Below are 26,692 nucleotides of genomic sequence, written 5' to 3' on the forward strand. Positions count from 1 at the left end.
AACTATTATGAACACAAATAGAACACAAAATATATACGTGGAAACCCTTATAAGAGAAAACCATGGTAAAATAGCTTTGTTATATATAGAAAACTTCTTTTACAAATTCGTATATATCAACCCACTAGAGACACCAACCCCTCATTCTATTTGTGAGAACCTTTTCCACTAGAGGCACCAACCCCTCATTCAATTCGTGAGTGCTTTACCCACTAGAGACACCAACCCCTCATTCTATTTGTGAGAACCTTTTCCACTAGAGGCACCAACCGCTCATTCAATTCGTGCGTGCTTTACCCACTAGAGACACCAACCCCTCATTCTCTTTAGAGGCACCAACCCCTCATTCAAATTTCCATCTTACTAATGTTGCTAATTCAACGGATGATGGACCCACTATATATCTCTTTTACAAATCTGCTATAACATCTTTCTCAAAATTGCAATGAAGTCTTCCTCAAATCTGCTATAAAGTCTTCCACAAATCTATCACAGAATGACCACAATAACCTCCTTCAAAATCTGCAACAATTCCTTCTTCAATTATGCTATGAAATGACTATAAGTCACCCACAAACTTCTCTTCACTATTTTGCTATAATGAAGTTCCTTATACCACTTTCAAATCTGATATAAATCAGACCACAAATCTACCACAATGTGGTCACAAATTTTCTCCCAAAATCTGTTCTAAATTCTTCTTCAGATCTGCAATAATATTTTCTTTATATTCTTCTCAGGTCTGCAATGATCTTCTTGTATATGTATATCTGCTCTTGGTGTATGCAACTTATTTTTCTTTCTTTATCAACACCACACACCCTTCTAATTCCAATCTCTTTCCATACATATATGCCTTTATGTCTAAGAGTCACACCCTCTTGAATAAATGTTTTATTTAGAAGACATATCTTACGAATTCTTAATTGCTTCCCTTCACCATAAACTTTTCTCTACACCTTAAATCACAGCTTTTGAGAATCATAACAAATTGCACCATTTGCCTCTTTAACTAATCAGTGTTAATCACAAATCCCTTTGTAATTGCTTCTTGTTACGCTTTCACCGCTGCTTTATGTGAATTGCTGTTCTCCACATTTTATTTTTATCGCACACTTCCTCACACATATAATCGCAGCCTTTTTGTCTTCATTTTAATCAATGCTTCCTTAAAGATATGTATCTCCTCTATTATCGCTGACTCTGGGTGATTCAACTAATTTAATCATGAAGCGATTAGATTTAACTTGTTTTGTCTTTATGAGAATCGACCAGCATCTTCAACATGGTCTATAATGTCTTCATCATCTTCAAGTTCATTATCAATCAAGAACGACATCATGTACATCAATCATAAGCCATTGTAAATGCTTTATTTAATTCAACATTTTGTTGCCAATTTAATCCATGCCCAAGAATTTGGATTATTGCTTCTCGGTAATTGACATGAGAATGAAAATATATTTCTGCCCAATACATTAACCTGACAGGAAGAACGTAAGATTGCCTACTCTCATTTTTGACTTTCTGGTTCTCAATATAGTCGCTGTCATACACCAGTCACCATTATTAACATTGCTTTATTAACAACGTTTTACTCTTAAATATAGTTGCTGAAATAGTATATTTATTCTGGACAGATTTCCTTTGGGTGCTGACTTGTGTATTAATTCAAACTTCTAATCGCCTTTATTTCATTTATAAAATCTTCATAGTTGGCTATAACTTCAATTTCTCTTCCATAGTCTTAATTAAATCACTGCTCTTTAATAAGTTGACCAGGTTATATGATGAAGTCGGCTATAGAAATGATGACTACTACTTCAATTCGCACCTCCATATTGTCTTAACGATCTTGGTCAGTCGGCCATCATCATATTACATTGCTACTCCTTTTCATCAAATCATTTACATCTCTATTCTTTGTCATCGATAATAGCAAGATTGTTTTGCATAAGGAAGGTCAATCTTTATCATATATCTGCTCCTTATATCTGTTGTGCTTTCGATCTATTGCACTTTCACTGCTCTTTTAATAATACTTTTGTCTTATTGTCTTTTAGTTGGCCATACTTGAACTCATTCCACAAAGGATGGCAAAAGGCTATAGCTATTCTGGCTCCAAAATGTCATATTCGTAGGTCGTGTTATATGACATTCGCGTGTTGAATGTCATATAACACGACGTACGAATATAACATTTTGGAGCCAGAATAGCTGCGTCCATGGCAAAATAACCATTGAATGCATGACCACAACTGTCTCCAAACTTGTCCATATATCAAAGACCTTTCTTGGCATGGCTTTGGCATCAATAACAATCACCATTCACATTAATAACAACATTTCCAACATAAAGCAGCATGTGGGGCAGTATGGCTACGAAGGATGCTCTCTGACATGAAAATGTCTCAAATGGGGCCTTCCCTCTTGTTTTGTGACAATCAAGGAGTGCTAAAACTGGCCAAGAATCCAGTCTTCCACGAGTGCACAAAACATGTAGAGCTTCATCGTCACTTCATCCAACAGCTTGTTCGAGATGGAATTGTGATCTTGCAGTATGTTCCAACTGTGGACCAGACTGCAGACATTCTAACCAAGTCTCAGAGCCCGGACAAGTTTGTAAAATTTAGGGGGCAACTTGGTGTAGTTAGTAGAATGACCATTAAGGGAGGGTATAAAAGTAGTTATTCTTATATTGTATTTAATGGTTATTTAGTCATTTAGGTGGTTTCTATTTTTCTTAGTTAGTGTATCTTGTTTCTTCAATTTGTAGCACCACCCCTAAAGGTTGAAGGGCAACCTTCAGTAGGTGCCACAATTGGGGAGGAACATCTGCAATTTCAACCCACCTAGGTTCAGTTTTAACAGCTGTTTCTTTTGGTTCAATTTCAGGGTTCCAAGACAAAGTCTTCAATACTGACCTACACACATTCCAAAAACTTTTTTTGAAAACACTGTGTTTGCATGCTAGAAGATTTAAACACAACGATAAAAGGCCCACTATGAATTCTGTAAAATGAAACATAAATACCCACTTTCTTCCCATGGACCCGATCACCAAAAAAATTCCTAGACAGCAGAGTCTCCTTGTTCAAACAAGCAAAAAAGCTAGCAACACTTCTTTATCTCTCCTCCTTTTTAACAAATTTTTTTCATTTCATCATTAGGGGAAAATACCATTATTTTTCTAGAAAAGTAAGAATGCTTAACGTTTTTCTCTCCTTTGGGAGATAAGAAATCCTAGAACAAGTTGCTGTTCTCTCATCCATCATAAGATATGGTAGAGAAGAAAGTACCCCTCTGAGACAGATTTTGATTCATCTGCTTGCATGGCCTCTATATAATATTTTTTAGGAACCTAATTGACACCACTACCACCTTCTTTTTCTACAGTATTGCGAGCATTAGACTGTTTGGCTTCTACATTTTTAAGACCTTCAATAACTTTCTCACAACTGAATTGTGTATCATTTGATTGGTCAACACTCTCTGAAATAACCATACAAGGAGATATTACTGCCCTTAAGCACTTTAACCTAGCTTCCTTATAAAGCCAACAACCCACCCAAAATGGTGGTAAACATAAAAAGATGACATACACAGAAAGAGATAAAAATTATATGGAACAAAAATCAAGGACTTACCTAGTGCAAAATAGTCCCATATATTATCCACTGAATAACAACAAATCATAAAGAATATAGGAGAAAAAGAGACTAAAGATGACAAAGAGTAAGAATATCACCAAATTTAACCAGTGGCAATGATCAAGAGGTCCACAGCAAACAGAAGCCATGAATGACTTTCGGACTTCCACCACCCTTGGCATGGCTTTCCTCACTCCGCTATCTACTCCCAAGCCCCCTTTCTAGACCCTGATTTCAGTTTCTATATATGGTTGAAGAGGATACAGGCATTCACATGGTCAGGTTCTATCTTGGACTGATCCCCTGCTCGTGGCCTGGAGTGATGATAGAACTTATGATTGACTAAAACATAGATCAGTCCAAGCCCAAAGACTTGCACAATCTACAACCAGATTATATAGTGCAAAAAGTATGTTTCAGGTTGACTGTTTAGTACAAATTGCATGGATTTTTCAGTTTCTGCTATAATTAATTAAAATTAATTATTCAGTTCAATGTCCAAATAATTATTATGCCATAAAAATTCCTATTGGCCTCCCACTATATGCTAAGAACAACCAACAATTTTTTGTAGTTACCAGTGTCCTATTTTCTAAAACCCGGAACAGCAACTTAACTGGAGGCACTCAGGAATGGATTAGTTGAATGAGAAGAGCTTCAGGGATGCATCATTTAATTAAAAAGAAACGTGAAATGAAAATTTCCTTTTAATAACTCTATACATGAGAAAACTAAACATAAAAGGTAAGATCATAATGAATGGAAGCTTATGACTATCATATATAGGGGAATACGGTTGAAGACAATGGTACTTTCCAGTTTCCACCAATAATCAAGGATCAACTATGTCATATTGACACTTATCATCCTGCTTATGATTATTATATATCTGACCTGTCTTTTTTAAATTGTGGTGATACCCATCTTGTAACAGAATTTGGAACCATAAAATATTTTTGAAACAACAACAATTACATTCTAAAAATTTCCCCCTCGCTTTAGGAAGAGATAGTCAACTTGTCTAAGGGATCAAAGAAAGCCATAGAACCATCAGTAGGTACTCCAAGGTTCAATCAGTGTCCAATATACCAAAAATCGCAGAGAAATCTTATACTGCTGATTTTTGGTTAATTCTACACTCGCTTTGGTTCGAGAAGGGAGTGATTTTGAGATTGTTGTTTTTGAGATTATGTTTCAAGATTTAAATTACTAACATTATCTATTTCATCTGATTTGATGCTTCTCTTTTGAAATGGTAAAAGAAATCTAAGTAGACAAAGTGTAATATGCTTTGCCAGAGTGTAACAACAGAAAAACTATGGCAAAGCACGTTACACCTTGTCTGCCTTCCCTATACCCATTCTTAGCTGAGATTTCACCAGTATTTACTTGTCCATTTAACGTCACTGTTAACGTAACATTAAAGGAGGAAAATGGTTCAGAAAGTCTGATTAAACTATTCCCATTAATATGGTCACCAGGGACCAAAGGTTTCTAGATATTGTCCATTTACTTAACTATATTCCACTGCAGAAGTCTTTATTTAATGTTTCAATTTATTTTTATTTGGTATTTTATAGTATTATGTAATATGTATAGTCTATAAACTAAATTTCAATCTTGATTCAGTAATTATAAATTGCATACTGTAAATGTCATATCAAAGACGTACGTCTTAAATGTAACTAGCTATCAAATATTTTATATCAATACATTTTTTAGTTATAATTTGTAGGATACAAATCTTATAATATTGAGATTGCCTTAAGATGTCAAACTTAATCCCAATTTTCATTGAACTTACTTGCCCCAGAAAAGTTTTTTCTGAATTCTATAGTGTTCTTGAATTCAAACTGAGTTTTTAACCAGGTGACTTGGGTATACAGCTATAAGTGCTCGACCAAATACTAGATATCTGCTCTTGGCATCATTCAAACTTTACTTCCATTATCTATCTTGTGATAGTAGTGCACCAATTGTAATTCCATAAGTATTGGTGTTGAAAGAGAAAGGTTTTGATGGGTCTAGTAGTGTTAGTATCTGAGCTACGAGACTCGTCAAGACTTGCCTAGACTCGGTGAGTCCCAAGGCGAGCCACCCTCATCAAGTCTGGGAGTCTCAGCAACCAAGTACTTGCCAGACTCACTGGATTCACTGAGTCTCAACCCAGAGACTCGGCCACTTTAATTTATTTAAAAAATAACTTACAAAATTTCAATGCTTGTTTGGTTTATGACATGCCCATATAGGATTTTTTAAAATTATGAAAATGGTGTGCACCAGGACCCCGTGAGGGGCACCACCCCTCAACCCCGCTAGGAGTGCTACCCCTAGACCCCACAATGGGTGCTGCCCCTCAACCCTGTTTTGGTGTTGCCCCCAAACCGCCATCAAACTATAAGTCTAAGCAAGTAATAGGCCAATGATAAATCATGATCATAAAAATCTACAAAATACATATCCCTTGTTGCAAATTTCTGCATTTTCACAATCAAAGCCACAATCAAGGATTATCTTGTTTCATACATTGGAGTCTTGGACAACTTGTTTAGTATACAAGGACTGCCATAGGCAAGTTGGCATGCTACAGTCCTTGTACTGTTAAACACAACTTAAGTCATAGTTGGCAGAAAATGCCATTTTCATAATGAAAAATGTATTAATCATGCCCTGCATAGACAACTCATAGAAGAATCCCATCTATTAGTATCCTAGCTAAGATCAAAATAGAACATAACCGTTTATCTTTTAAAGTATGGGGGACAAGATATCTAAGAAGCAGTTTCAAACTCACCAAAACATTGGTATAGGGTAAGATGGGCATGTCAGAATTGGTAGGAGCTATAAGGTGGCAGGTCTTATTCCCAATGTGATTACTATAGCAAATGTCAAATGGCACCCTTCGATGATTGTCACAGTGGATTGATCATGGCTGCATTCTTATCCTTGCCACCAAAGGTCTTAATGGGTCACTTGTGTACTCTACATTTTTAGTGTTAAGTGGATTGTAGGTTAACCTTGTGCATTGAACTAGTGGTACAAATAAGAAAGAAAAGGTTCACCACAACATCATGACTAATAATCATGATAATATCTTTAACAATTGAGTCATGGTATTAATGCTCAAATAGGGCCTTGAAGAATAAACAATAAGTCGTAACAGAATAGATGAGATGAAAACACAAACGACGACATATTAGATCCTACGCGCACACAAACAAAAGCACTGCCACATATCTTGCAGAACCAAAACCCTAAACTCTAGCAAGGCCAAAGCTTTACCCACGTTCATGAACAGGAAAGCAAAATCAACCACAGAAAAAGAAGGCGCCTTCAATAGGATATGACAGCAGAAATTGCTATGATCTAGAAATAGCAGAGTTGCCGGAAACTCCTTTGTCCCTCCCCGGGAACGCGTTTCCCCGTATCCGTTCCCGTTTCTGAAACGGATACGTATCTGATACAGCCCAGATACACGTCGAATATTGTACCCACGCATGCCCAAAAATACTTTATTTCCAACCATGCTAAATATTAATGTGATTTGATTTTTAATAAAAATTGACGTAAATCTTCCTAAATTTAATTTTAAAAACTTCATTAATGCATTTAAAAAAAAAATGGTATTAACAAAACATACACCAAATGAGAAAGACAAATGAAATGTTTTTCTATTTCAGTGACCCATTTTTTGGGTTATCTTCCAATGCAACTCTTCTATTTTTGCATATTGTAAAATGTTAAATCTACTTATCATTATTTTTGTAGCAATTATGTGTCTATATTGCTCTTGAAGTAATGAAAATCTCCTCGAATAACTTAGAAAATTGTGTTAAATATATGTGTATGTGTTTTTTATGAATGATGTGTCCAGCCGTATCCATATTAGGGGTCTTAAAAAATAGCCATATCCGTATCGGATACCATATCCGTGTCCATGCAACTTTGAGAAATAGTAATACCAGTCATTCCAAAAACTCTAATAGATTAGGCTATTTCAGATCATTGGCCCTAGACCAACAAAATTTACCAGAAAAAGGAGAAGAAGTAGGCAAGGACCTATGCTACATCACAGATAAGATTATTGTAAAAAATAATCAAGAACCTAATAACAAATTTTTAAATAATCAAGTGCACAAACAAACACAATAAATGCATAGCTTGCAATCATAACAAAACAAATAGAATTTGACTGCTGACAAAAAAGGATTTCCAATTCTATGAATATATAAGGAAAAATTACTACCTAAATTCTTAATATAACTTAGACAAAACAAGTTTTATTGATGTCAAATAAATTTGCAAAGTTTGTGAAAGAGATGTACCTACAGGACCAAAGATACCATCAGCCTCAATGAAATTACTAACGTTTTCAGCTCTACTGCAAAGCACTGCCAAAAGAGAGCATTTGAATAAATAACAGGAACCAGAAAATGTCAAAACACATATCATAAACAAAAGGCAAAGCACAGATCAACTAGCAAAACATTAGATTCTCAGTTACTAAAGTTTCAGAAAAATTACGAAGGATATTGAATCCATTTCTTCATTCATGAAATACAAGAGTAAAACAGAAAACAGAAGAACAAAAAAATGTAGAAAATGTTCTATTTGAAATGAGAATAACAGAAAACTTTTACACCTTAAAAATACAACCCTTCCCAAAATAACACATTAATAATTGCACCTAATACCAATAGAAAGAAATAACCCCAGCATGTAATGCAATTGAGATCCATGAATTATGCTTGGACATGACCACCATTTAATATTGCATGAAAACAAACTCAATTAATATGGAAAATATTAACATAATCTCTATGAAAATCTATTCAAAGATACTTTCCAACAGGTAGGTACACAGCTATACTTTAATAGTGATAGTTACCAACAATTGATGGACAGCTTAAAATAGTTAGACAAAATACAAAGGGCATGCTAAAGTCATAGGTAGCATGTCATGTCCCCTTTTGCACCTGATCAGTTTGACTTTCTGTTAGCCTATTACCCGGGTTCCCGTAGGCTAAGCAGAGTTGGTTAGGGGACTTAGTGTTCGGAGGAGAGCTTGCGCCTGTGTTTTAAGTGATTTTTGGCAGTATTTCTATTTTCAGTATATACTATTTATAGTAAGTTCTTTTATTGGCAACTTGTCTCAGCTTCAGAGTGCAGTGTCTTTGATTTCAGGACTTAACCATTTTTTTAAGGTTTAAAGAATAATATTTTATTTTTTCACTTAAGTGAATAAATAAAGCGACTTTATAACTAAAGTGAAATAAAGTGTTCATAAAGTGACCCCTTGGGTGACATCTAGGAAAGGGGGACAAACTTAAATTGTTTTTAAATTGTCTAGTGGACCCCAAAAGTGGATGCCAAGGCTAAGGCGAGGAAATAATATTTTAATATCTTTAAGTGTCAATCAAAGGTGGACGTCAAGCATGACGAGGACAAAGTTTTTTTTTCAAAATAAAAGATTAAATGTTATTTGAGTTGCAAAAGTGGACATCTAGCTTGAGGAGGGAAAATGAAATATTTATAAGGGGGCTAAAGTTTATTATTTTATTATTTTGAGTTGCCCTAGATTGGTTGCCCTAACTTTTCAGTGGAACTCTATAAAATAGAGTTTCACCTCTCATTCTTCTAAGTTCGAATATTGTGAAGATAAAGAAATGTTCCTAGAACAAACTTGGAGTTCTCCTGAAGATTGTTGAGGACGAAATCCCTCATCAATTAGCCTGTTTTGGGGGGTGAAAGATCCACCCTAGCTAGTGGTGATCTACAGTTTGAGTTTTATAAAGTTTTGGCTTAAGTTTGGTGATTCGGGTTTGATTTTAGATTTCAGGTATTGAAATTTTCTGATTTAGATTTGCAGATTAATGTGAGTTTTCAGATTTTATTGGTGTGGTATGATCAGTTTAGAGTGCAAGATCAAGTGTTGGTGTTTTTGAAGCTTTTTTTAGAGTATTGGACCTTTTTTTCAGAGATACTGAGATCCATATTTCTGTTCATAACTCATTGGATTATTTTTATATTGTTCTGGGTATTGGCACAACATTTCTCTTGCTGCTAGGTGATGATTTTACATATATTACATGAGGATTTTGGTTTGGTATTGAATATTCTAGCATAAAATCACCCTAGGAGATAGTGCCCAGCTCAGGGCGTTGATAAGTTGAAATTGCAAGGTGTTTTCAGAATTTACGATGGCTGCAAATCATCCTATATTTGGTGTCTAGTTGGGAAAAGAGTTTTCAGAAGTTGAAAGGCGATTTGAAGTGTTCGGAATATATTTGAGAGTAAAATATGCTAATCATCCAAGTACCAAAGGGGAGTTTTTAGCTACAGCAGAGTATACTTCAGGAGTTCTGAGTGTTTGATTGTCAAAATAGGAATAATCCTTGCTGCTGTTCGTTTCCGACCAGTCTAAAGGCCTGACCACAAGCTTAGGGGTGAAGTTTCCCTCATAGCAGCCTCGTGGAGCTCTATTTCAGTCACTTGAAGACCTAGCATTGTCATTGTTATTGACTGTTCCATATGTGATCTCAAAATCAGGCCTGAGAAGACTGAACTGACTTCATTCATGAGGTATTTATTCATTGTAATGACTGAAACTATTAAGCAATGAAGTATGGTATTGTTGTTTTCAGTTTTGATGTCACAAATGATGTTTGACAAGATATGTACTCTGTTTTGAATGCATGAAATTAAAACAGATCAGATTATTGCCAGATCTTTCTTGCATTGGCAAATAGCAGCCAAAATTTTTTGGGAAAAAAATCAGCAAACTAAAAGTAATGATTTTTTGAAAAAAAAATGGATTTCAGAAAAAAAAGTAAAAAAATGTTGAAAAAGAGAAAGAATACTTGTTTTTTTAAATTTAAAGGCATTTCTATAGAATAGAGATATAAAGAGCAAATAAATTAGAGATTTTAGCCCATGAATTGTCTAAAATAGAGAGTTTAGCCCATGAATTGTCCAAATGAAAAGTCGGTCTAAAATAGCAGAATGTAGTGTAGCATATAAGCTCTGCTAGAAAATGATTCTTGGTAAGTTTTGTATGAAGTTGATAAAGTTATTGCTAAGTTAACAATAAATCATGTCACTGAATGATATGCGAGTAAACCTCTGGTCTTGTTGTATGATGTGAGTATATAGTAAAATCCTACTAACAACACTGCATTCCAAATTATTATTAATATCGCTGAGAAATTTTCATATTTGCATCTTTTGCATCTTAGAAGTTGAAAAGAAAAAACATTTTATCGCTGAGAAATTTTCAAGCAGGAAACTTCAAAGAATATATCATCCAAATAAAAATCTAATCAATCGAGAAAAGAAAAACTATTTTTTATAACAAGTGGAATCAAATGGGCATGAATTATGCATTTTCAAAACTTCAAGATACAAAAGCAAGTCACATTAAAAATCTTTGCTATTAAACCAAGCCTTCAAATTTAATCAAAACCAATTCACATTCAAAAGCTTTATTATTAAACCAAAAATTCCAATTTAGTCAAAGTATTGACTCATATAAAGTAGAAGATAGACACAAAACACATTTTAGGATAGATACGCATAATATCAAATACACATACAAATCACAATGACCAAGATTTTCATGTCATAAAGATTGGACATCTTGGTGCAATACTGGGTTACATATAAACATCAAGCTGATGCTTTTATGCAGCCAAGGGTATTTTTACTACAACTTAGAGAAAAGGATAAAATCAAAATGTTATGAAGACAAAGATGACCTACACATAACATTACCTATTCACTTCTAGTAATGAGACTATGTAAAAAAAATGAAACTATAGCATTGTCATATTTATCAACAAAACAATGATATGACAAAGCCTAAATTAGCATTAAATTCAAGCCATTTAGCCAAGACTACAAATTATTTCTTTCCAAATAACTGATTTCCAATGCTACCTATTATGCAAGTAATTGGTAAAAATTTTGATGTATTAACAATGAGCAAGAACGCTCGATAAATAAATTACAAGGATTTACAAAATAGAAAGTTTCTAACAAGAAACTAAAATTACAATATATTACATGATTGAGCATTAATAATTAACTTAGGAAAATATAATATAAATATCCTCCCTTAATGCTCAATCTATCAACAACACCAAGCTGCCCCCTGAATTTGACAAACTTATCTGGACTAAGCGACTTGGTGAGAATATCTAATGTCTGCTCCACTGTTGGAACATACAACAACAGAACCGAGTCATCTTCAACAAGCTTTCTGATGAAGTGACAGTGAGTTTCCACATACTTGGTTCTTTCATGGAAGACGAGATTCTTGGCAAGTTTGAGCACTCCATGATTATCACAGAACAAGGGAGTCAGACCTGCTTGAGATATCTGCATATCCGCAAACATCCGACGAAGCCAAACTGCCTCACATGCTGCCTTAACTGCTCCTCGATACTCTGCTTCTGTTGAGGAGAGAGGCACTGCTTGTTGCTTTTTACTAGTCCATGTGACTACATTGGATCCCAAACTGAACACATATCCAGAGGTTGACTTCCTGTCATCAACCGAACTTGCCCAATCTGAATCTGTGAACCCACTAAGTCTAGGATCTTGACTCCTAGTATAAAGAAGTCCATAATCAGAGGTACCCTTCACATAACGCAGCACACGCTTTGCTGCTACCCAATGATCAGCCTTGGGGGTTGTCATGAAGCATGAAATGTAGCTCACTGCAAAACTGAGATCAGGTCTAGTAGTAGTAAGATAGATGAGACTGCCAACTAGTTGCCTCAATTGTGTTTCATCTACAGGAGGAGAACCAGACTTGGCTGACAACTTCAGTCCTATCTCCATCGGTGTGGAAGCAGGTTTGCAATCCTACATTCGAAACCTGTCAAGCAAGTTCCTGGCATACTTAGACTGGGAAATAAAAATGATACTATCAGTCTGTCAAACCTCAACACCTAAACAATAATGGAGAAGCCCCAAATCTATCATATCAAAATCCTTGCACGGGTCCTGTTTGATTTATGTAATCAAATGTGTTGAATTGCCAGTAATGATCAAGTCATCCACATAGACAACAAGAAAGAGAATATCATCACCAGAGTGTTTGATATACAGATTACTGTCAGATGGACAATGTTGAAAACCATGAGTAACCAAGTACTGATCAATCTTAATGTACCACGCTCGAGGAGCCTGTTTAAGTCCATAAAGTGCTTTAACAAGTCTACATACTTGATGTTCTTTGCCGGCAACCTTGAAACCAGGAGGCTGCGTCATGTAGACTTCTTCCTGCAACTCGCCATTGAGGAAGGCAATCTTAACATCCATCTGATGGACTTTCCATCCAAACTGAGCTACAATAGCGAGAAGAAGACGAATTGTACTCATCTTTGCAGTAGGAGAAAAGGTCTCCTCATAGTCAATGCCCTCCCGCTGGGTGAATCCTCGAGCAACTAATCTGGCCTAGTATTTATCTTAAGTACCATCTGCATGATACTTGACCTTATACACCCATTTGCAGCTAATGGGCTTCTTCCCTGGAGGAAGATCAGAAAGAACCCAGTTGTTGTTCTTTAGAAGGCTCTAGTATTCTGCATCCATTGCCTGTTCCCACTCTGGAATCCCTTTTGCTTCTGTATAGGTCTAGGGCTCATAAATACTATGAATGTTGGCCATGAGAGCAAAGTTAACTGTAGTTTGTTGCTTGCTCTTATTTCTAGAAGATCTACCCTCAATGAGCTCATCAAGACGAAGATCACTAATTGTCTTGGCCCACCACTTAGGCCGGAGAGTAGATGTGCCAACATCAAATAGAGGAGGAATAACTGGAACTGGAAGTGGAAGAGGATTTGGAACAGGTGGAAGATTAGCATCATCCGAAGGTATTGTTGTTTTCATTGTAATGACTGAAACTATTAAGCGATGAAGTATGGTATTGTTGTTTTCAGTTTTGATGTCACAAATGATGTTTGACAAGATATGTACTCTGTTTTGAATGCATGAAATTAAAACAGATCAGATTTTTGCTAGATCTTTCTTGCATTGGCAAATAGCAACAAAAAAAATTTGGGAAAAAAATCAGCAAACTAAAAGTATATGATTTTTTGAAAAAAAATGGATTTCAGAAAAAAAAAACTAAAAAAATGTTGAAAAAGAGAAAGAATACTTGTTTTTTTAAATTTGAAGGCATTTTTAGCAACTGTAGTTCTGGATGTTGAAGAACTTGCTCATTTTCCCAAGTAGCATCATCTAATGGTAAATTCCAACATTTAATGAGATATTCCCTAATTGTCCTATTCCGCAAATGCCTGTCGCGAGTCTCCAAAATTACTTCTGGAATCATTTCAAGCTTCCCTTCATCATTCAGAGGAGGTAAATCTTCGGAAACTGACACCAGCTGGCCCAAAGCTTTCTTGAGACAAGATACATGAAATACATTGTGTATCTTGCTATTCACTAGTAAATCGAGTTCATAGGCTACAACACCAACCTTCTGGACTACCCGATATGGACCATAAAACCGAGGTTTTAATTTTTCAGACCCACTACGTTTGAGAGAAGATTGTCGATAAGGTTGCAACCTGAGAAATACCAAGTCTCCCACTTCGAAATGGCGTTCAACTCGCTTTTTATCTGCATAGAGTTTCTGATTGATTCTGAGCACATTGGAAATTCTCCTTAAGAGCTGACAAAATTTCTTGGTTTTCTTGAAGCCAATCACGAGTTCTAGGTACATTGCTCTATTCAAAAGCAAGGTCAAGAAAGGAAAGTACATCATAGCCATCTAATGCTTTGAAAGGAGACATACCAATTGACATATGAAAGGTAGCATTATAACAATATTCACCCAAATATAACCAACGAACCCAAGCCTTTTGACGACCGGCTACATAGTTACGAAGATAACCTTCAATCCACTTGTTCACTATTTCCGTCTGCCCATCGGTTTGCGGATGATCACTGGTGCTATGATTCAACTCTGTACCCGTCAATCTGAAAAGCTCCCCCCAAAATATGCTCAAAAATCTGCTATCTCTATCACTGATTATAGTCTTTGGTAAACCATGTAATCGGAAAACCTCTCTGAAGAATAACTCTGCAATCTGAACTGCTGTAAGTTTTGTAGTGATAGAAAAGAAGTGTGCAAATTTAGTTAATCTATCAACCACAACAAATATACAATCTTTACCTTGGGATTTCGGTAAACCTGTGATGAAATCCATGGATATACTTTCCCATTTCTGATCTGGTATAGGTAGTGGTTGTAGTAACCCGGCAGGATACGTTTGTTCTGCTTTATTTTGCTGGCAGGTGGTGCATTCCTTGACATAGCGTAGGACATCGTTTTTTAAGCCTTTCCAAGTGAACCTTTCTCTTACCTGACGATACATTTTGAAGTATCCAGGATGCCTTGCTAGAGGAATATCATGCATACATTGGAGAATTTTGTCTTTTAAATTCGATCCTAGAGTTAAATAAATCTTGTCCTTGTAATAAATAACATCATTAACAATTTTATATTTATCATCCTGTATATTACCATCTAACAAATCACATGCAAAAGAATCCTTTGAATACTCAATCAGCAATAAAGATTTCCAATCAGCTATTACGATAGATAACGCATTGATTTCAGGCCTTCTAGATAAAGCATCAGCAACAACATTATTTTAGCTTTTACATATTCAATCTCAAAGCTATAAGCTTGAATTTTACTGATCCACTTCTGTTGCCTGTCATTTAAATCTTTTTGTCCCAAAAATATCTCAAACTATTATGGTCAATTTTCACCACAAATCTGCTACCAGCCAAATACTGTCTAAATTTTGTCAATGCATGCATGATTGCCAACATTTCTTTATCATAGATAGAATATAATTTCTCAAGTTTATTAAGTTTCCTGCTTTCATAAACTATAGGATGTTTGTTTTGCATTAAAACTGCCCCTATTCCATCACCAGAAGCATCACATTCCAACACAAAAGGCTGATTAAAATCTGGAAGAACAAGTACTGGACAAGAACTCATTACCTCTTTAAGTTTCTCAAATACCTGTTGAGCTTCCTTAGTCCATCGGAATGCCCCCTTTTTGGTAAGATCTGTCAAGGGTGCCCCAAGCTGTGAAAATCCTTCAACAAATCTCCTATAATAACTGCATAAACCAAAGAATCCCCTTAATTCTGTAAGGTTCCATGGTGGTGGCCAATCCAAAATGGCTCTTATCTTTTCTTGATGAACTTGTACCCCTGTTGCACTGATCATATGTCCTAAATACAAAATTTCAGTCATTCCAAATTCACATTTAGATGCCTTTGCATACAGTGATTGTGATTCCATAATACCAAGAACTATATCAATATGCTTCAAATGCTCTTCCCAAGTTTTGCTATAAATCAATATATCATCAAAGAATGCTAGCAAATATTTCCTTAACTGTTTGTTAAAAATATGATTCATACAGGACTGAAATGTTGTCGAAGCATTTGTTAGACCAAACGGCATAACCAAAAATTCATAATGACCATAATGACAGCGGAAAGCAATTTTATGAATGTCATGTTCTCTTAACTTAATCTGATGATAACCAGATCTCAAGTCAATTTTAGAAAAATAAATAGCACCATGCAATTCATCTAACAATTCATCAATTTGAGGAATTGGATACCTGTTTTTGATTGTTTTCTTGTTAAGAGCTCTGTAATCAATACACATACGAAGAGTTACATCCTTCTTTTCGACCAATACTACAGATGATGCAAAAGGACTAGAACTAGGTCTGATGTGCCCTATATCCAATAATTCTTTAATTGCTTTTTCTATTTCATCTCTGAATGTTTTAGGGTGTCTATAAGGAGTAGTAATAACTGGTTTAGCACCCTCTTCTAATTAATAGTATGTTCAAATCCTCTATCAAGTGGGACTCCTGGAGAGATATCACTAAAAACCACATGATGTGAATCTAATACTGTTAACAAATCATTTTGATAAGATTTAGATTCAAAGCCTGATACCTTATTGGAGATTAAAAATTGTGTTGACCATGCCACATCTCCATATCTGAAAATGGCCTCCATTCTTTTAGCACTGACTATCCTGGGACCACTGTTAGACATACCACAAAGGACTACTTTTAAAAAAGAATTCCATTCTTTTAAAACTATGTATATTCATCTAGTGTTTCCATCCACTATATACCCAGGACAACATTAGTGTCAGCCAAACCAATCACATAAAAATCATCAATAATAGTGTAATTGCCAAGAGTAATATTCAATTTAGGAACTTTATGAGTGCTCGACAAATTAGTTCCACCTACTACTCTAACATCAAACCCCTCATGTTTTTCAATTTGCAAACCACGTTTTTCCACAAGTGTTGCATCTATAAAATTATGAGTAGAACCACTATCAAGCATAACAATTACACGTTGTCCATTCAAAACTCCTCTAACTCTGAAAATATTATAATGTGGGGTTCCTGTCATGGATGCTATTACTCCTTCTCCTTGTTTGGTACCTGTTTCTGACTCAGTATTTTGAGGTGTTCGTTCTATGTTAGGATCAACATTCCCTTCTTCCTCACTGTCAGACATAACCTCAATATAATGAATTTTCCCCTTCCCTAAACATCTATGTCCAGGCTGCCACGCTTCTCTACAACTGAAACATAGTTTTTTACTTCTGAGCTCTTCTCTTTCCTCTTTATCTAGCCTGTTTTTAGGGAAATTATCTTTGTTGAAAGGTTGTTTGTCTTTTTCTGGTTCAGGAGTGTTGACGTGTATTTTGTACACTATCAAACACAGAATAAAATACCCAAGGGTACCTTATCCTCTCTTGAATAAAGTCTCTGAATGCTGAAGATATCGCGAAAAGGATCAATCAGGGTGACTTCAAGGCTCTTTGCTATAGGATCTCTACGTGTGGATAAGCTCTCTATGGTATGATGTGATTTGCTGGAATCACAAGGGGACTTACACTTGATGACTGAACGTCTGATTTGCTTTGAATATCGTTGGAACACAGGTTTTTACTGGCTTAGATTTAAAAAAAAGGAAAAAAGACGAGGGCGAGGAAAGGATCTAATCCTAACACTAAGAATGTAAGAGCAATGAATGATCTTTGATGAAATTCTAACTGAGTCTTGTTTTGACATCCCAGGACCATCTCCACAAGGTTAGTGCGATCTTCGAAGGAAAGCTTTATGATGTTCAAATCATCACTCCTGGCATAGACACCATCAGGGTGATGCATATCAATGAAGAAGCGACAATTGAAGTTAAGCTTAAGCTGAATGATTCCAGTTGACTACACAAGGCAAGTCTGCAATCAACAAACTGCTACTAGTATGCATATACGAATTTCACCATCAATCAAGCACATCTCTTCCACTCATCTAATAACATGAAATCAAATATGAGAAGTATAGAGACCATGCAAATTGTTGAATCGACCCATAAATTTCACCATTTCTTCAATGAAGTTTTACAAGTCTTTTACAACAACGTCTTGGCAACAATCTTTGCCTTCTCCCTCTACTCTACTCTAATTGCTATTCTATCAACTAGCTAATCACCTTCTAACTACTCTCTATTCGCTAACTCCTTTCTATTCTTATATATTAGCCTTTACAAATGAAGAGTCGGGGCTTATATAGTGCCCTTAATACAATTCGATGGCTCAGATGAATTTGAGATCAATGGCCAAGATTCAACAATGAAAACCCTAATTAGGGTTTGTTACAACCATTACATAACATTTAATGCTTGACCAATGATAAAATTGTATTAATTGGACACATGTCTTCTCTGGAAAATTCGACCAATGGATAGCTGGGGTAGGTACATCGAAGTTTGTGCAACCTTCCATGAGTTAGGTACATTGAATCTGGACACGTTGAGGTGGACCAACCCGACTGGAGGAGAGGAGTGATGACTGGGATGCCACCTCGTCTGACACTTGGTTGATATCCAATTCGATGATGTTGAGAAGCTAGCTTTAATTAACTCTTCTGAAACTATCTGCTTCTTCAACGAACCCTTGATCTGACTTATTTTGTCTTTGATGTGCAAGATGATGATGTACCTCGCCTTGGAATGCTGGATTGGAAGAAGTTATTCCTGATGATGCTAGACCGAAGAAGGTCGTCCTTGTCGATGCTAGACTGGAGGAGGTCGCCCTTATCCTTGCTTGATCTTCCAACTCCGGGATCTCCATTTGATGCCTACACAAAATATTGAAGTTAGTCTTTTGAGCATCAAACCTCAAAGCATGAAATTTAAGACCTTTCAAAGGTAAAACTTAAGATATTAATTTGAAAAAAGTCATGATAAATCAAGAATTATACATTTTCAAATTAACCATGAATGGAAATTGGATTTTCAAGACTTAGATTTTACAAAATTGCAATGGGATCACAATAAGTCTTGAATGAGATCTTCAAAAAAGTAATTCTTCATACCTTCCCTTGAGTACTTAACTACAAAACCTTGAAAAATGAAGGAAGAAGACCGGATTTTGTTGGGCAAGATTTATAGTCCTCCCTTGGATGAAGTACGCCTCCTTTAGCCTTCAAAAGAGCTTCACCTTCCACTAGCTTCTCCAAAATCTGGAAATTCACCTTCAAACTTGCTTAATTTCACCTTCAATCTTCTGGATTTCGATCCTCAAAATATGCTCTTCAAGTTCGCATGAGAGATAATGCAAGAATGATTTGAATTTGCTAAAGAACTTCTCCCATTATATAGAGCGCTTACCTTGATTCTTGTTGAGGCCGACCTAGCAATTAAGCCTTAAAATAAAATAAAAAACCACCAAGAAGAAGGCCGACTTGATAAATAAAGACAAAATAATGCCTTGTGCACTCAACCTTTAATCTTTTAATTATTTAAAATAATTTTAATACCTCTAAGATGTTTATTTTGATTATTTCAAGGTAAAATTAATTTATTAAATTGAAATGCCTTTAATTTAATGTGAATTTGATTTAATCTTCCAAAGGCTTCGAAGTGAACAAATTTGGTGAATTTTAAGAATATCAACGCTCAAACAATGTAAAAATGAAGGATATCACCAATTTCGCCCTAGACCCTTGGTGAGGGTCAGGAGCGATTTTTCAATCTAGACCTTGCATACCTCCCTTTTTCCGCCCAAAACTTCATCTAGACATTTAAATGGCATTTTTAACTGGAGTTTTGAGTTTGATTTCATTTGATCTCTAGGAGGAAAGTACTATTAGGACCTTTTCGCCCTGGACCCTCAAAGAGGGTCAGGAGCGATTTTTCAATTTTGCTCTTAATCCTTCATCTTTTAATTGTCAATTCTCCTTATGGGGTAAGCAATGATCTCCTTTACTCATTCTTGATTTGTTTTTGCAATGCAAAATAGGGGCTTCAAAGATTTTCGCTCTGGGCCTTCAGTGAGGGTCAGGAGTGACTTTTGTAATTTAGGCTAGGATCATCAAAATTTGGAGGTAAATCCTTGTTCATCACGTTTTGGAGGACCTCTCCACCTTAGCACAACCTTGCCTTAGCACAATCTTGAAGGGAAGTTGTTGGTTTTGCAAATTTCGCCCTGGGCCTTCAGTGAGGGTCAGGAGCGATTTTGAGTCTTTTTGCACAAATTCTTGATCACTTCAACTTCAAATTACCCTCAAGGCGTAGAATGTCATTCTTCACTCCCTTTTGAGTCTTGGAAACAAAAATACCATCTCGAAATACAAGGGAAGTGAGAACTCTTGGAAATTTCGCCCTGGACCCTTGGAGAGGGTCAGGAGCGATTTTCCCTATTGTCATCAAAATTTGCACTCTCAGCATCTCAATTCCACTTCAAGGCATTTCAAACACCGTTTCTAACTTGTGCCTAAGCTTAGCTTTGCTCAATTTTGGAGAAAAAGGTTGGATATTAGGTTTTTCGCCTTGGGCCTTCATAGAGGGTCAGGAGCGATTTTCTCTTTGTTGCCCAAAATTCACCATTTTTCAAACTTTCAAACTTTCAAATGCATCCAGTAACGTCCAATCTTCTCTCCGGGAAACCCTGCACAAAACAAGTTAGCCAAAATTAGCGAGAAATAAACTTGAACAACATTTTCGCCCTGGACCCTCAGCAAGGGTCAGGAGCGAAATTTACAATCTAGGCTAAATTGCTCAATCTTTTAGTTTCAAACCACTTCACAGGGCGAGGTAAGATCATTTTCAAGGCCAGGAACAAGGTTTCAAATTCAAGCGAGGTGGCAAATGAAGTCCATAATGAATTTCGCTCTAGACCCTCAGGAAGGGTCAGGAGTGAAATTCCTAATCTTGGCCAAAATTCATCATTTTCTTCAAGGTTTTCAATCAACTCCAAAGTCCAAACAAAATGCCTTGTAAGTCAAAATTTGGTCCAATAAGGCTAGAAATGAGTCCTAGGTTGATTTTCGCCTTGGACCCTCGGCAAGGGTCAGGGGCGAGATTCGCTTTGGACCTCTTGAGAGGGTCAGAAGCGAAATTCGCTCTGGATCCTCAGCAAGGGTCAAGAGCGAAATTTGACTTTTTGAACTTTCCGTCAGGATAATTTTATGGAATATAACATTTAAGTATAAGAAAGAAGAAAGATAGAAGGAATTTCTTATACTTAAAGTTATATTCCATATATACTTAAAGTTTTTGGAGGTTTTTCAGTTTCCAGACTTAGTCAAATTTCAGGATCAGGGCATTCCAAACTTAGCCAAATTTCAGAATCAGGACTTTCAGACTTAGCCAAATTTCAAGATCAGGACTTTCAAACTTAATCACTCATCAACTTGACCTAACTCAAGCAAAACCTGCTATCCAGGTGATCCCCTTGGCGACACTCGAAAGCTAAAGGCTAACAGACAAAACCCTAAAAGACCTAGAAAACAAACCCTAAAAAGCAAAAAAGCAGGGGTCCCCATTTGCCATGGGGCGATGTGTGAAATGGTCACAACAAGGAGGTGGTCCTTTGTTAAAAAAATTTCCTTTTGAAGATGGTTCTAATTCTCTTGCTCTTTTGACAGCTATTTGTAAAGTAAGGGGGTGTAAGGATTTAACCCACCCTTTGAGGGAATCAAACAATCCATCTATAAATATCACAATCTTTTGTCTTTCTGAAATTTCCGTAATTAAGACAGCCAATTTTTCAAATTCGGAAATATATTGTTCAACAGTTCCAGTTTTCTTAAGCTGAGTCAAATCCTTAAGATGTAATTCAGGATCTTTGGAATCAAACCTATCAATAAGTTTCTCAGTGAACTCAACATTAGTGCCTATCAAGTTATGACCCAAGGTTATTTGTCTATGATGCCACCATTCATGTGCTACACCATCAAGATGTAATGCAGCATATTTAATTGCCTCCTCTTCCATCATAGGGTTTAATTGAAAATATGTATCTAATTTTTGCACCCAAGCCCGAGCAGTTGTCTTACCTGAACCATCAAAATAAGGAATAGACATTTTTCCAATTTTCCTTTCTAATTCACTGTTGTTTCCTTGCTGTCCTCTTGGCCTATGTTTCATTCTGACATCTAAATATTCTCTAAATGTCATTGTTGATCTGAATTCTTCCCCTGAACCTAACCAATCCTAATGTATTTCTTCCTGTATTTCTCTTATTGTAGGTTCATTTTCAGGTGGCTGGTTTCTAGCAGTAAATGTAGGCATAAATGGTCTAGCTGTTCCTGTTCTTTCTGGCTGATTATTAACTGATTGTTCATCTCTACCCCCATTGTTTCCCCCATTATTTTGATGTTGATTATTCTGTCTTCCATTATTTTGGTGCTGATTAATATTATTAGCCATAAACTGGGTCATCAAGTTGGTCATTCTATTAACATTATCTTGCATATCTTGCTGACTTCTGATCAATGCAGCCAATAGATCCCTATTGTCATCCGGGTCTCCCATGTTGGTTTCAAAAATAAATCCCTCGTCTATTTCTGTGTGGCTATCCTCAATTTCAAATGGAATTGATGAGCTATTTTGTGCTAAAGGAGAGTTTGGAAATCTGTTTTGACGGGCCCTAGTACTTCGGAAATTATAATTCCGTTGGTGCATACTCAACTGTGCATTAGGTTTCGTGAAATTTCAATACCCTACAGGCTGGCAGAATTCAAAAGCTCTGATACCACTGTAAAATTTGCTACTAGAGACTGTTTGCAAAGACCAGTTTATACAGAGATATAGTTGTACTTAACTGTTTGATAGGTGAAAGGCCAATGAATTTAATTAAACAATGTAACCCGTATAGCCCAAACTTCATTTCATTTTTATTGATTTTCATAACAAGTATTGAACAAACATTTATAGAGAGTTTATATTACAAAATAGTGCACCTGTAGATTATCCGTAGCTGTCAATGTCCCTTTACGTGGTTAGCCGTCTTCAAAGAGTTTCAAAATTCCCCACGCAAGAACAAATTACATCACGCACCCGATATCGGGTCTCTCCATTCACGATGGGATGAATGGATGTGTGGGCTTCTACCGTCGACACCATTGAATGGTGTTCACGTGCCGAGTGCGACTTCCACCGTCAGTTTCCTAGAGTCCACGGTATTGCCCGGAACTTGCGAACCTTTTCACAGAGGACGGTTTCTAAAATACACGGCAATGTACGAGGTTGCCTGAGGTTCACGTTGATGCCCAGAGTCGCGAGCCTTCCCACCAAGGATGATTTCTGAAATTCACGGCAATGCGCAGATGGAGTCCGCGATAATGCACAGGTTTCTTTCCGGCTATGTTACGTCCCAGTTCCAATAGGCCAGTTGCAGGCTGGCGAAAGGAATTAACCAAAGTGTTTGATTTCACGCGGATAATCAAACGTTGCTTCCCAACTTTATTTTCATTTCATAAACCTTCCATGTCTCTCATCGTTGATGCCCATTCTTTATTAACACCAATTTGGTAGTTAAAAATCCTGTAATAGTTAAACAATAACACATGTAATTAAAAACATGTCTTTTAACCATTACAAATGTAATATTAATCATTTATATGATTGAATGGGGAAGTTCATATAAAATAATTAATATTTTATAACATATGTCAAATGTTTATTTAGGGGACATGACAGTAGTGCATCATCAAATACAGAATTTGCATCATCCCTCCCATCGGGTGAACCAAATGGAAGACAGACACCCAAAGCAAAAGCCTTCAAAGGCTGATCCTCAGAATTCTGCTCAAACGAGGAAAGTTGAAATGGTCCTCGATCTTCATCAAAGACAACATCACGACTGAAGATGAGATGATCAGTGTCTACATCAATCATTCGGTAAGCCTTATGGTTGTCACTGTACCCTGTAAAATAAGCTTCTGACTCTTGGAATCCAACTTAGAGCACTTGGCATCTGGAATCCAAACATATGCAAGAGAGCCAAAAACTTTTAGATGACTGATCCTGGGTTTCCGACCAGTCCAGGCTTCCTCGAGAGTCTTCCCCTTAACAGCATGAGTGGGAGACCTATTAAGGGGATAGACTACAATAAACACTGCCCAATACTTCTTAGGAACAGTTTTGTGTTCCAGCATAGACCTAGCCATTTCTGTAATGGTGCGGTTGCGATGTTCTACAACATCGTTTTGCTGAGGGTTGTAGGGTGTGGTTAACTATCGTTTTATGCCATGTGTATCAAAGAAAATGGAGAAAGCAGTAGAACAAAACTCCCCCCCATTATCAGACCTAAGAGTAATAATAGAACAACCAGACTCTTTTTCTACTAAGGCCTTAAATTTCTGAAATATAGGAAACACATCTGATTTTTGTCTAAGAAAGTACACCCACATTTTACGACTAAAATCATCAACAAAAAGTAAGAAATACCTGCACCCAGTAACAGAAGAAGTATTCATTGGACCACAAACATCAGCGTGGACCAACTGTAGTACCTTAGATGCTCGCCATGAGTCACCATCCTTTACCGATGTCCTGTGTTGCTTCCCATCCTGACAAGCTTCACAAACTCGTTGATTCTGAGTTTGAATTTCAGGTAGGCCACGTACTAAATCTTCCCGAACAAGCTGAGCAAGGTATTGAATGTTTAGGTGACCATATCGTTGACGCCATAGATGAGTGATAGAGGAGGATTTTGCTGCGAAGGCATGCTCAAGAGAATCACTTGTATCCACAAGTTTGTAAAGACCATGATCCTCAATACCAACAGCAACTGTAGTGCAGGTCGCAAGATCAACAATTGAACACTTATGTGCACTGAAGATGACATCAAGCTAAAGAGAATGCCCCATAATCTGACTCACAGAGAGAAGATTCAGTTCCATACCAAGAACGTAGTATACATTGAGGACTATGAGATTCCTCCCAACAGACTGTATTTGAACGTTGCCCTTGCCGACAATGGTATACTCTTCACCTCCTCCAAAACTAACTAAATCAATATAGGGAGAGAATTATGTAAACCAATCACGCCTATGAGTGAAATGCCAAGAAGCACCAAAATCAATATACCAAGCAGAAGATTTCACATGGTCTGCAGGTCTTTTAGCCATGAAGGCGTACAAGGCAGACCCTTTCTGCCATGTGTGCTCAGCGACATTGACTTTAGGCTGAGACCCCCCTGCTTCCGTTGTTCAGAAGCTATGTGATTGCGACAATCCTTAATCATATGGCCATATTTGTGATAGTAATTGCATTGAACCACCTTCTTTGAACCATCCTGAGACTAACTAGAGCCCCTCTACTGAGATGACTGGGAGAACTGAGATTTGCCTTTATCCTTGTGAAAGGATTTGGCTGCAAATGCTTGCTCTAAAGAGGATGAAGTGGCACCGCTACCAAACTGTTGTTTCCAACGATACTGCTGCCGAAGTTTGGTGCACAACTCTGGAAATTTCAAACCAACATTCGTAGACGTAATGTTGAGAGTCTCTATGAAGTGCTCGTAGGATTTTGGTAGACTCTTTTGGGTTACGACTACCACATCCTCTTCCTCCATTTTCCGACCAATAGCTTCGAGTTGATCTCGAATGTCCTTAATCTTTGTGAGATACTCATGTAAGGAAATGCGTTCATCCATCATGATGGAGAACAACTGGTTCTTCAGGAAAAACGCTCGGCTTTTGTCGGATGTTTCATGCAATTCCTTCAGATGCTTCCAGATTTCTGAGGCTGATTTGCCAAAAGGAATCTGAGGTAACTGGTCATCTGTGATAGAGAGCTTAAGAAGCATGACAGCTTCTCGATTGCGATCATCAAATTTGTCCCGATCTGATATGGCTACGGTAGGACAAGATTCGTTGTCCAAAACAAGGTCATCAAGGCGCCGATATTCAAAGATTGTCAGCATGCGCTGCTTCCAGGTGTCATAATTTTTACCATCAAATCTATGACTTCCTTCCAACATCAAGTTGGTCAATTACATGGGCCATCTTGAACGTTTCCCAATGCACAGAAAACAAGAAATTTTGAAAAGGCGTGAATCTGAAACAGAGGCAGAATCAGGTATAGACTTCGAAAAACGAAGTACGGCTGGCATGGATTTCAAGAAAAAAATCAATTGACGCAAAAAAATCGAACAACCCAGTTGAGGATTCAAAAAACCCACCACGAATCTCAAGTCAAAATCTGAACCTAACAAAAAAAAATGACAAGATTTCGAAGAAACCCTAGGTCGCCAAAAAATTTCCAGGTTTGATGAAGAAAAAACGGAGGGTTGAGAAACCCTAGGTCGCCAAACACATGCAGAAAACGCAAGCTAAGAGCAAAAGAAGCGACGAAATCCGTCGCCGTTAAAGAAAAAATTTGCCAAAGATTTTCGTCAAAAAAAAAAGAGGCAACACGAAAATAAAAATCGCGGGTTGCAAAAGAAAAACCGTGAAATTGCGTTGTGCTAGAGAAAAAACACGAGCAACAGAAATACCAACGCAGAGAGAGTCGAACACAGGAGTGTTGGTGTCTGTTTTATCATCTACCAAACATTAGAATAGGATACCCGAAGGTATTCTATCCTCTCCTGAAAAATCACTACTGATTCCAAGGTCTATATGTGCGCACAAGTGACTTTAGTGGAATAGCTTCTTGGGTAGTGTATGCTAAA

The 26,692-nt window shown here is 36.8% G+C and overlaps 1 protein-coding gene across 1 annotated transcript in view; it reads right to left on the bottom strand.

Moving 5' to 3' along the window:
• LOC131035107 (AP-3 complex subunit sigma) overlaps positions 1–26,692 on the bottom strand; it is a 109,331-nt gene that overhangs the window by 39,575 nt on the left and 43,064 nt on the right. Inside the window, exon 3 of the mRNA XM_057966745.2 lies at positions 7,980–8,041. Coding sequence (XP_057822728.1) covers positions 7,980–8,041 — 62 coding nt within the window. The remainder of the gene's footprint in view (positions 1–7,979; positions 8,042–26,692) is intronic.

The sequence above is a fragment of the Cryptomeria japonica genome, chromosome 6, assembly GCF_030272615.1.
Source record: "Cryptomeria japonica chromosome 6, Sugi_1.0, whole genome shotgun sequence".
In the NCBI taxonomy this organism is placed as follows: Eukaryota; Viridiplantae; Streptophyta; class Pinopsida; order Cupressales; family Cupressaceae; genus Cryptomeria; species Cryptomeria japonica.